Source organism: Etheostoma cragini, chromosome 15 (genome assembly GCF_013103735.1).
Source record: "Etheostoma cragini isolate CJK2018 chromosome 15, CSU_Ecrag_1.0, whole genome shotgun sequence".
NCBI classification, from domain to species: domain Eukaryota; kingdom Metazoa; phylum Chordata; class Actinopteri; order Perciformes; family Percidae; genus Etheostoma; species Etheostoma cragini.
The window spans coordinates 2,665,683-2,677,752 of record NC_048421.1 but is presented as its reverse complement, the minus strand read 5'-3'; the positions used below and the strand labels follow the sequence as shown (position 1 = coordinate 2,677,752).

The window sequence follows — 12,070 nt, the reverse complement described above, 5'->3', positions numbered from 1 at the left end:
AGGTGTGTGCGTGTGTGTGTGTGTGTGTGTGTGTGTGTGTGTTTGTGTGTGTGTGTGTGTGTGTGTGCTCGTGCGTGTTTGTGAGAGCGTTTGACATTAGTTCTCTTGTGGCTGTTCCCTACAAACTGAGGCTCCAGCCATTGAGTGTTGTTTCTAGATCGGCCCTGACTCGGGTGACGAGATCTTTGGACTCATGTTTATATAATTACAAAGCTGGTCTTTTGAATAACTTTGGTTTCATGCAGAAATTCTGCAGCAATGCACCCGCATGTATAGATATATATATATATAAAAATATGTCCAAAACCTCTGGCCCAGATTTGGAAACAGCCTCTTCCAGCCACCGATGTGGTTCTTACCCACAGTTTTGAAATCTAAGCCACTCTCTCGCTCTATCCCTTTCTGTTACTCTCCTTTTTCTCCTTCGTTTCCTAACTTCCTCCTACTTTGGCGCTGACGTGACTCTCTGAAACACCTCTTTCTCCTCTCTTCCAGCAGACAGCCAGATATACAAGCCCCAGGATGAGGAGCCTCCTTCAGTGTCTGGCACTCTGTGCTGCGGTTTCTTTCTGCCTCAGCTATGGTACAGATCCTCCCCGACATCCCATCATTCAGCAGCCCTTATCTATTCATAACATATAATATATCCCATTTATCCTCATTTATGATTAACCCAATTCCATGTTTTTCCCGTAGACTCTAATGAAAGCACAGAATCCGCAGAAGGTGATTAAATGTTGTGTTTCTCGTTGATGGAAAAACATGCATGCAATTCTAACAAACATGACACCGCCTGTTATACACTATAATGTATTTGACCCTTTACTATCATCCCCCTACCCTTCATTCCAGATGACCCACATCAGTTGTACAATAGGCATGCCCTATCTGATTAAAACCGGGATTTTTGTCGAGTAAACGCTTGTGGTTTCAGATCTGTTTGTGCCTCGAAACCGAGCCAACTCGTTCATCTCGCCTCAGAGGGGAAACGTATACAACCCACCCCGAGGGAACAACCATTACAACTTCATGAGGTAGAAGACACAACCACAGGCGTGCATACACAGCACATAACCCTTCCTTTATGTTGTACATATGTAAAACCACACATCCCAGAGAGACAGACACACACATCATAGCAGGCCATTAAGGGGAACCCTAATCCGACTATTAAACGTCTCGAGACGAAAACTAAACGCCACAATGCAAGAATTCAAGATGAAAAGCAACACTTCAAAGACACAAGCTGTTTCTGGTTACAACCCTTTTCCTTTTTCTCGCCATTCTTCCCTCTAACTACTTCTGTCTGCCTTTGTGTATCTGCCCTCCCCTCTCTTCCCCAGGAAGATAAAGTCTCCAGCGGAGAGGCGAGCAGAGACCTGCGAGGACTACTCTCCGTGCCGCTTCTACGCCTTTCGCCACGGCTTCCAGCAGGCCTACCACAGATACTTTGGCTTCCAAAATCCACCCCAGAGACCAGCTGTGACTCGCCGGTACTAAACAGAAAATGATCTCTCACTCAAATGCAGAATTATCATTATCGTCTGGGAATGAATGCGCGTTCTTTCACTCCCCATATCACTTTTTATATCATTTATGTGGTTGTTTTTGTGACTTCATCTGGATGTGAAATGAATCCGAGAAGAAAACACATTTATTTTCCTCCTGTGTGCCTCCCAACTCATCATTACACACAAATTCATGGCTCATCTCTTGTGTAATCTCAGGATAACTTTTATCCACTATTATCAAACCTTCGCAGCATACGTCAGCTTCATGTGAAATGAACGAATGAAGTGTTTTGCTCACTGTCCACTAACCGTTTCTTACAGTATCCACCTATTCATCCAAGTCAGCACTGCTGTCAGTGATTATTTTCATTGCTTTAAAAAAACAAAAATGAATAAAATTCAATTCATTGTGGTTTGTCTTAATCCTGTTGGTGCAACTTCTTTGCCACATGGGTGTGTGAGAACATTTGGTGTTTAGTGTCAGTGGCTGTAATGCATGACAGATGTGGGAATGAAAACATCGGTCCGATTTCTGACTGCTAAAGATAATATTACAGCTCCATGGGTTTTAAAGGCTACACCAAGAATTGTGTTACATTTCAAGCCAATACATAGTTCTCTATTTGTTTTAGAAGATTAACATAAAGGCATAAGAGAAACGCTAGGCAAATGGGATTGATCTTTCAATTTAAATATGACATTATTAGATTGTTCATAATGCAAAAGGAGCATTTTTTGTCCTAGAAGGTCTTTTGTTCTGCTTTACGTATGGTTAGCTAGTTTAGTCCAGTGGTTCACAACCTAGGGGTCGGGCCGCTCCAAAGGGTCGCAAGATAAATCTGAGGGGCCACGAGATAATAAACAGGAAGTGCATTTACATGCAGTTAAAAAAAACAATTATATTTGGATCAAGGCGCTAATCTGAGTTTTCATACCCTGGTAAACTAGTCTACATCCACGACGTTCCACTTCCAGGATTGCTCTGATTGCTCAGAGAATCTGTCCATTACCTTCCACTTCCTTTGTGTTGGCGTTCTAAACAGTGGATTTCTGAGGACCATGGTTACCTACTCCTCAGATCTCTGCAGGGTCAATCCAGACAGCTAGATAGACTGTCCAATCTGAGACTAAAAACACTTTTGAACATACACATGACCCACCAAAACAAGTTCCTTCCCAGGGCTATTTTGCAGCGGCACCGTGGCTCCATGCAGTGCTTCACGCACCCCAAGACACTTGTGATTGATTTAAAGAAATACCAATAAACCAGAGCAGGTTTTTCTCCCATCCCGGAATGCTGGGTGGACTAGCCAGACCCTCCTGTGCAGCGCTGTGGAGGAAGGTCCGGCAATAAGAGACTAGGGAATATGTGATGTGTATGAAAGCAATGCATCAATCATTTAGTTTGTTATAACTTTCATTTTGTGTTAGCCTTAGAACAAGCCATTTCCCCATCAGCTTCACAAAGATTTCAAAATGTGTATTTAAGATCTGGTTTATTATAATCTCAGGACTGTCACACAAACATAGATAGCTCAGCACGCAGTAGATCTCAGCATGGCACAGTCATATACTGGATGTTGTTTTTTTCATATTGCCACAAGGCCGCAGATGTACACAATTAAAGTTGTCCTAAAGTTGAATCCTTGAAATTTGTCTCTGAAACGAGACAAGGCACTCACATTGACCCAGACAGTCAAATTACACCCCATGTTGTGCTGTCAGAACCGGTCCAGAATCTAAATATATCCAGTCAGAAAAAGCATTAAGAAAATGTGGAAGAGAAAAAATTACCAACAGGACATTTTCATATCATAAATTTGAGAAGTTCTTAAGTTTTTGGAAATGTAATAACAATGCATCAGATACTGACGGCTTCTTTCTAATTAAGCAATGAAACACAAAAGATTTAGATGTTTTATAAATGGTCCACTCAGGTGTACGAGGTGTTTTGACATTTTTTGGCAAACCACCCACTTGTTTTTGTCACTTATACATTTCCACATTTTAAATCACCCTTCTTCAAAATTCAGACACACTGGGTTTGTCTCTAAAAGTTGCTTCCTTTATGTGGGAAATCACCGCGGTTTGCAATAAAAGAGAGGGCCCTCGGATTAAAATCATGGCGCATAATGTGGGAAGGCTGCTTTCTCGTTTCAGTTTCTACTACATGCTTTTCTCTGCAGTGTGTGCACTTACTGACCCACATGTAGACGTGTTTGGGTTCGCTGTAAAACTCTGACCTCTCCAGGCTGCCAGCTGGCGTTGCATTCCTAAGACTTCAACGTTATCTTCCTGACAGCAAACAGTCCGCTGAAGTGATGCCACATCCAGAAACATCCATTCTTAGTTTATTCTAACATTTATTCTTAATTTCTTTTATTGCTTTTACTTGATCCCTATGCAAAAAAAAAAATTTCTCACACTCCATTGTAGATGCTCCATTTGTGCAGATATATGCAATATTTTTCAAGCCATTTGATTATAGACTAAAAATGCCTAAACATCTGTACATCATTTTGGAAAAACATGATAGTTGCCAAGGAAAACAATCATCCTGTAGAGCCGTGTTTTTCAAATGGGGTAGGGGTACTTTGGGTACCTTAGATTTTTTGCATAATGCCAATTTAAAAATATGTCATGGATAATTGCTAAAATAATTATACTTTCACAATGAATCAATTAAGTGATCAGTTATATCTTTAAAATGTAGCATTGAAAGGTTTTTCAGACTTATTGGCCTACCAAAATGTTTTGGCTGGTCAGGGTTTGGGTACTTGGCTTTGAAAAAACAATTCAAAGAGGGTACATTATTGAAAAAGTTTAAAAACCTATTGCTGTAAAGAGAACATCCTATTTGGTTCCTAACGGTTCTCCGGGAGTCTTCATCATTCTGAAACCAGAACACAACACATGTTGAGGATGACTCATTTTCACTCCTTTCACCTATAGAAGGTGCAAAAATTGACTGAGTATGTAATGTTACCATTTTTGAGCTTCGTCGGTTACAGTTAGTCCAGAATGCAGCGGCTCGGCTTTCAACTGGGACTAACAAGCGCGACCACATAACCCCGGTCCTAGCCTCGCTCCTCTGTAGCTGTGGCTCTGGGGTGGGGGGGGGCATAGAGAATCTCTTTCTACAGGGCCCAGAATTTTGGGCTAAGCCCCTGTCTCCATTCACATAAGAACTGTTTGGACCGCTGAAACTTTCAAGCTCTTTTTGTCTTCCCGTCAACAATGGTCACCTTTTTTCAACATTATTATCGCTTTCTCCACACATTTGTGTTTTTGTTAAGCCCTTTAGTCAACTATGGTTGTTTTTTAAACCTGCTATGTAAATAAATTGAACTGAACATAACTTTTACAGCATTACCAACCTTAGAAAACCTATTTTTATTAGAGTTTACACAGTTCAATAAATGGAGATATTTCCCAGCAAGAGAACTCTTTGCTCCATTTATTTGCCGACCCAGTCAGAGAGACTGAGGGGAAATGACACAAAGTTGACGTTTTTTTTAAAAGCCCAAAAGATTTGGTTCTTTTGAGGACACATTGGGGGCTGGAGGCCCAGAAGCCACCCCTCTGCTCCGCCCCTGCCACCCTTTGGCAGCATACATTCACATTTATGCAAACATAAACATACATGATTTGCTGTGGAGGTGTGTATCTCTGCATTCGGGTGGGTGTGTGATATATGATTCCCTAACCAATCACATACTCATGCCATAACGAGGGCTACATGTATAAACCGAGTGTCCATTTATGCATATATATGTAATAGAAAGAGAAGAGTGACAGAGCTGTCTCCGGTCCTATTTGCTGCCTGATTCTGCTGGTTCTGAAGAAAAAAGAAGCTGAAAGATGAAGACTCTGGCGGTCCTGGTGCTCTGCTCCCTGGCTGTTGTCTGTCTGACTTTAGGTAGGAGCTGCACAAAAGTACATGTTAGAAAAACTCTATTATGTATAGTAGTTGATCTGCAAAGAAAAGTTTTAAAGCTGCTATTACTACTAAAGGTCTGGCTTTGCACCTGGTTTTACTGCTTTGAGTAAAGATAGATAGTTGCATTAAAAGAACTGAAAGAGTCACAAAAATAAATATCAGTATTATTTATATTTTTTTCCTCTCCTGTTTGACAGATGCCTCCACTGGCTCCCAGCCTGCTGACAACCCTGCTCAACAGGGTAAGACCATGATTCAGCAATAATGTTTTTGACTGTATCATCATTGTCACATTTATTTATATTTATATATATTTATATTTATATATATATATATATATATATATATATATATATATATATATATATATGTACTGTAAAAAAAAAGAAGAAATTAAGATTTATTATTTTATAGATTTTTCCTGTATTTTTAAAAAGGGGGGGGGGTAATCTATTTTCAGTTTTCAGATAAAAAGAAAATACAAAAAAATATTAAATTTTATTTAATAGATTGTCAGAAATGTTGAATTCAACTTTAATACTGTAAATACTTTTCTTAAATTAGATCCAAAGAAATTATTTTAACAGGCGTAAATATCCTTTATGTTACTTTATAAAACATTTCAACACATTTAGCTTTGTGAGACAGGTGACCTTTTAAAAATACAAATGCACAAGTTTTTAAGCAAAATTGAAGCTATAACCTGTGTTTTTATTATGGTCAATTAAGGCATTTTTACAAGAAGGCTATCTACAAGTAGATTTTAGAGTAGTTGTTTTTTGTTCTTACAGTGTAACATATTGGACTCAGTTTGACTCAAAGAAGTTGAAGAATATTGAGCTAGGTGATTCCAATATTCTGGCCTGAATGCATCTGAGGTTTCATAATCAACACATTATTAGTTTAACATTTTGTTCCATACTAGTTGGATATCTTCAATAAATGCAGAATAAATATATAGACAGTTTAAAGCTACAGTGCATAGCTTTAAACCCCCATGAGACATTTTATAATCACAACAAAACTGAACCACATGAAGCCCCTAGTAGCCAAGGAGGACACGGAGGACTATAAACACATGGTGGACTCTTCAGAAGAGGTGGTTGTCTTCACTAGTCACACTGAGAAATCCAGAGAGAGTTGTGTCGAGGCGATAGTCTTCATTAGCTATGTAGCAACTCATTTGGCTTGAACATAATGGACAGTCATTAATATCAAAACCTTACGCATTAAAGCGTTAAACATATGTTTCACTGCATGGATTCTAATTTACTTGCAGCCTTTGGAGTTTTTAATTCTAAGTTGGACCTTCTGCATGCATTTGAGTTTGGTTGATCAATAGACATCTTGTGTATTTATACTTTAATTTATAAAAAGTGATGGTAATGATGATGTGCAGGTTTGTTTGTGGAGAGGGAGCAGGCCTCCGCTGTGGTGAGGCAGAAGAGAGCTGCTGGAGAGTTAACCCTGACCCAGCTGGAGAGGTAGTACATATCACCTTATAGAACTATAATAACATGTACATGTACAAGTACAGCATGCATGTTTTTATCTAAGGCAGTCTACTGACTTCCTAATAGTAGGGATGCACCGATGCATCATGAATCGGTTAAAAGTGGATTTAAATGTGAAAAGGTTACAACCGGTTGACATAAAAAATGAATTGCAATACAATTTTTAAGCGTCCTAGGGCGTAAACCACTTTAGATTTCACTTGTTTGATTTTAGACGTCACTGTGTGATCTCAGTTTTTTTATTTAAAGATTTTTTTCTATTCATTTAGTTATATTGATGTAGGATTTGTTTTAAAGCTCATTCATTTTGTATTCAACTTTTGTTATTTAGGATTAAACACAATTTCAGTGTCACTTGTGAGACTCCCTCTCCCCCTCTCTCTTTTTCTCATTCACTCTTACTTTCTCTCTCTCTCTTTCTCCCTCACTCTCTCTCTTTCACTCACTCTCTCTCTTTTAATTTTTCAATTTACACAGCTTTATTGGCATGAGAAGACATTGCTCATATTGCCAAAGCAGATAACAGACATAATATAAATAAAAGGAAATTAACAACACATGGCACAACATAACCTGTAACAGGAAAACCAACTTCAAAATAAAGTGATAAAGGCGCAAAGGAGTACAATGGTACAACCAAATCATTACACAACTTTGCACATTTTACAACTTTTCTCACAATCTAACGCTAACATATACATTTTTACAGGGAGCTACTGATCTAAGAGGGTGTTTAGGTGCTACGAGTGGTGGTTTACTCCTGTGTGGTGTCTCTCTCTCACTCTCTCCCTCTTTTCTCAGCCTGAGAGAAGTGTGTGAGGCCAACTTGGGTTGCGAGGACATGATGGACACACAGGGAATCCTTGCCGCCTACACCGCCTACTACGGACCAATCCCCTATTAGAAACCAAACCACGACCACTGATTATACTGATGTCCAGTTAAGCTACACACAAAATAAGACAAAACAACAACAAACATTAAAAAGTGAGAGATGTGGGGTTAAAGATGAAAACAGATGTGGAATAATATGTGAACCTATTTCCCATCCTGCATATAGACCTATAAAATTCTCTCTATAATTCTATAATTGCTGTTCGCCTGTAGAGTAGTGTGATGAAATTAAAATACACATAAATGAAACTGCTTTGTGTGCTCTTTTACAACCTGTGACCCTGGAGAAATTATCATAACATTCACTTATAGTGAGGCAGATAAGGGGGAAATCGTTCACAACTGGATACAAGCACCGCATTTGGTGTGGTTATCCTTCTGGGGCAAATAATTTGCAAAAATAACATTAGCCACTTGATTTTTCAAAATGGCCACCACTTTCCAAGATGGCCGCCATTTCCAGCATTGGATCTGCCCACATAATTTTACTCATGGGACATTTTTCAAGGTTCTTACCTTTTGAATCCTATGTTTTTGACTATATGGATGTTACATACATATCTATTTTGTGTTTTGAGAGTCTTTTGTGGTATGTTGAGTAAATAATGTGAAAAAAACATGCATGAAACGTGACATAATTCCAAGAAAAAAAATATTATTAAAGCATGTCAAAGTAACAGGAGGTTTTATGTTATTTACTTTTTGGGAGGCACATAAAAATATTATATTTGTGTTCATTGTATTTAAGTGGGTGATTATATGTATGTTCATTAAGGCCAACATTGCTAGTCCTGGCACTTACAGCTGCACAGTGCTGTACAGTTAAGACCAAAGTGATCGCATTTACATCTTCCACGGCATTCTGCTTTGAATCCACATTTGGTCAGTTGCTGACAGCTCTCTACAATTGGTGACAGCTCTGTCCAGAAGATCTGCCTTTCTCGGTCCATCCCCACTCAGAAGGACTCAGGACTTGTGGCTGGCATACAGATGCAGCCTGCCTGGTAGGCTGAACGCTTTACATGCTGCAGCAACGCTGTTTGAGTAGGAGGAATAGCTTCAAATGGCTTTTACTTTCTGGCAAACAAGTCCAACCTGACCTGCTTTGCTGGATCTGTTGTACATCATGACCACAAACATTTCTAAAATCTTCAGGTCGCCGTCATCCATTCTTGGAGGGTAGTGGCTGAACTGGCTTAAGATTTCAGAAGCTTTGTCCAATATATTCCATGTTTGCCAATCAGTCTTCTTCCCTTCTTACCTTGCTGAAACATCACAGCCAGTGAATGCATGAAAGAAAAGGAAGAATACTGCTGCTCTTCTCCCTTCCAATACATTGATAGATGTCATGTACAGGGATCCATCTAAGGTTCATTCCTTGGCCAAAAGTAAGCCACAATTGTTGCAGACCAATGTCCTGAAGAACTGGCAGAACACTGGCTGCTATAACAACAACGTCTGTCACTGGCTTTGAACGTGAGTTTTTTTTTTTACCATTTTTGGCGTGGACAAAGATCCTTCCTCATGAATACATGGACTTACATCATCTGGGTTGATGGAGTGGTTGCTGACAGTTTGATCCTCTTTGGTCACTATAACCACATTTGGTGTTAAAGTTTCTGCAATTCTGTCAGCGAGGAAGCGGAACAGCTCAGTTTTATTCTCGTCATCTCTGAGAAAGTTATGCCAGTTTTGGGGTATTTTGCCATTGCTGGTCACTTTGCATCTGGATCTATGTCCTCTTTTTGACCTAGCTTCTGCCTTCAAACTGGATTGTTGGTAGATGTCGAAGAGTATGTCTGTTCTTATGTATTTCACAGAGTATGCCTCTAATTTGGGGAGAACATCAAATGTAGCGGAGTGGTCAAATTCTTTTTGAGATATCATGCAAATATGCATAATTTGGCTATGGCGGAAAATAAAAATGGCCACCGTGGCTCATATGAAGTTTTTTTGCGATGGCTAACATACTTTTTTGAATGAGCACTACTCACTGACTAATTGTACCAATTTCGGTGCTTGTATCCACATGTACATGTGCAAATGTTAAAAAATGTAAAAGCATACCAGATTGCTTATATCTTTGAGGCATGTCTTAACCCTTCATACATGTTGTCTGCTGTAACAAGGAAATGTCCCCGCTATGGGATGAATAACGTATAATCTAATTTTATCTAATCTATTGGAGCACCACACCAAATATACATAGAATGGAATCTCAAATCAGCTTGGATTGGTTTCAATCTTGTCTCAACCAACAAACGTAGATGAATTAGAACAAAAAATTCTTTAATTTTCTATTTTTAGGTTGCAACAAAAATTAGCACTAATTGATGTCTCATATGTTCACTGAGCTGCAGGTCTACCGTAACTCCTCCTTACCTTGTCCTTCTCTATACGTGTGTGTTTTCTTGAAAGAACCCACACTTCAGCTGTCCTCTAGACCTCTGTAAAGAAAGATGGATTTCTCTCTTCTTTTTTTCATTTTACTTTAAAGAAGTCTTAATCTATGACATTAATTCAAAAACGTTACTACAGTAGGGTCAGTCATAGTAATAGAAAGAAATATCATTATTTCACTGTTATACGGTTAAAGTCCCAGTTCCAAACTTTAAATATATTTCTTTTTCTGAAACCAACAGAATTCCCCTAAAATATTGCCCAAGTAAGAAGAGTATCACAAAAGTACTGTACAGGTAACAATATAAGAAGCCTCACATTTTATTTTATTTTTAAACCTGGAAATGATCAAAGTCATTTTCTATCAATCAACAGTAAATATAACTCACTCACGATTGGACAGATAGTCTAGCTAGCTGTCTGGATTTAGCCTGCAGAGATCTGAGAACCAGGTAACCATGGTCCCAGAAATCAGCCGCATCTTAGACGTCAACTATCTGGAGTTCACTTTCCACAAACAGCTTGATGTGAACGATGCGGTCCTCTAGATCAGGACGTGGCTTTGAGGACGATGTGTTGTCCGCACGGCGATGCACAGTATGGTCCCCCGGGAGATGGGACGGGGGCTCCTCTGCGTTGATTGGAGCAACCTTATTTGTTGAAAAGAGTTTTTTCTTTAGCCATGACTTTACTTTCTGCAGCCACGGCTTTCTCGCCAATTCAAGAAGCCGAGTTGTTTCTGTGAGTTGTGTTTTGACGTGGTCCAGCTCCACGGTCATGTCGTGGACCTGTCTGATGAGGGAACTCTGGTCCTGGTTGCTTTGCACCTCTATCTGAAAGATCTGCTCCTGGCAAAGTTTCTCCGCCCTGGACGAGTTCTGGTGGCACCGACTGTTACTGTCGATCAGCTGATCTTTGGCTGTGAAGGCTAGTCTGAGCCCCATCTCGTTGTTACCATCCATCTGCACTTTGGATTCGGTGTCCGTGTGGTTTCTTTTGACATCGAGGACTTTACTTACAAATGTCTGGGGCTTGGAGGTTAAGTCCATGCACAAATGCAGATAGACCTTGAAGGGCATGACATCGGTGGTCAGGTTCTTGTTCTTCTCTGGCTCCTTGTTCAGGTCTGACTCACATCTCCTCACTTTGTCCATGAGATTAAAGTTGGTCTCTTCCAGATCGGCGTTCTCCCGGAGCGTCTTGTTTAGCCACTCTCTGGTGTCATTGAGCTCAGGCTCCGACGCTCTCAGGTCCTCCTTGACATCGTGGAGGATGTCCTTCATTTTGTTTAATTTAGCGAGCAGAACTGTGTTTTTGTCCTTCTCTTTCGCCAAATCCTCTTGCAGCTGCTTGTTGTCCTTTGTCAGATGAGACATCTCCAGGTTTTTCTTCTTTTCTTTTCTTCTATAATCCTGAAATCTTTGCAGGAGATTGGCCTTATTGAGGCCGATGCGCTCCTGATGCTGGGCTTTCCACTCCTCTGCCTTCTCCTCGTAGGTTTTCACCTCTGTCTCCAGAGCCTTGACTTTGGTTTTTAGATCCAAAATCGTCGACTGATTTACTTTAGTAAAGTGCAGCTCTTGCTGTGTACGTTTCAACATGAGCTCCTCTATTTTAGTCTCGTAGGGATTCTACGTTATTGTCCTGCAGCTCCATGGTGAATTGATATTCCTGGACTTGTTTCTCCTTCCTGTGGTTGCAGCACGCCTCTCTGGTTGATTGCATGTATAATGACATTTAAAGGCTGTGACCGGTATATGAAGGTAAAAAAAATACTTCATCACTATGTTTTATTAAAAGTCCTCCTGCAC

At 39.9% G+C, this 12,070-nt stretch overlaps 2 protein-coding genes and 1 long non-coding RNA gene across 4 annotated transcripts in view; all 3 read left to right on the top strand.

Moving 5' to 3' along the window:
• The window catches only part of mgp (matrix Gla protein), a 3,039-nt gene extending 1,118 nt beyond the window's left edge, over nt 1-1,921 (top strand). Inside the window, exons 2-5 of one of the 2 annotated variants that reach the window (XM_034893910.1) lie at nt 499-583; nt 697-726; nt 935-1,034; nt 1,344-1,921. In XM_034893910.1, coding sequence (XP_034749801.1) covers nt 523-583; nt 697-726; nt 935-1,034; nt 1,344-1,500 — 348 coding nt within the window. In that variant the 5' untranslated portion in view covers nt 499-522 and the 3' untranslated portion in view covers nt 1,501-1,921. Of the gene's footprint in view, nt 1-495; nt 584-696; nt 727-934; nt 1,035-1,343 lie in introns of both variants that reach the window. The other variant, XM_034893911.1, reaches the window with a different exon arrangement.
• A 710-nt stretch (nt 1,922-2,631) lies between these two features.
• Nucleotides 2,632-4,466, top strand: LOC117957850. The gene is made up of 2 exons (XR_004659613.1): nt 2,632-4,078; nt 4,359-4,466. It is a non-coding gene; the product is annotated as an uncharacterized LOC117957850 (long non-coding RNA).
• Nucleotides 4,467-5,180: 714 nt separating this feature from the next.
• On the top strand, nt 5,181-8,104 carry bglap (bone gamma-carboxyglutamate (gla) protein). Its single transcript, XM_034893912.1, has 4 exons — nt 5,181-5,430; nt 5,649-5,693; nt 6,851-6,935; nt 7,767-8,104. Exons 1-4 carry the CDS (start codon nt 5,373-5,375, stop codon nt 7,867-7,869), a joined length of 291 nt encoding a protein of 96 aa, XP_034749803.1. The 5' UTR covers nt 5,181-5,372; the 3' UTR covers nt 7,870-8,104.
• Nucleotides 8,105-12,070: the final 3,966 nt, after the last annotated feature.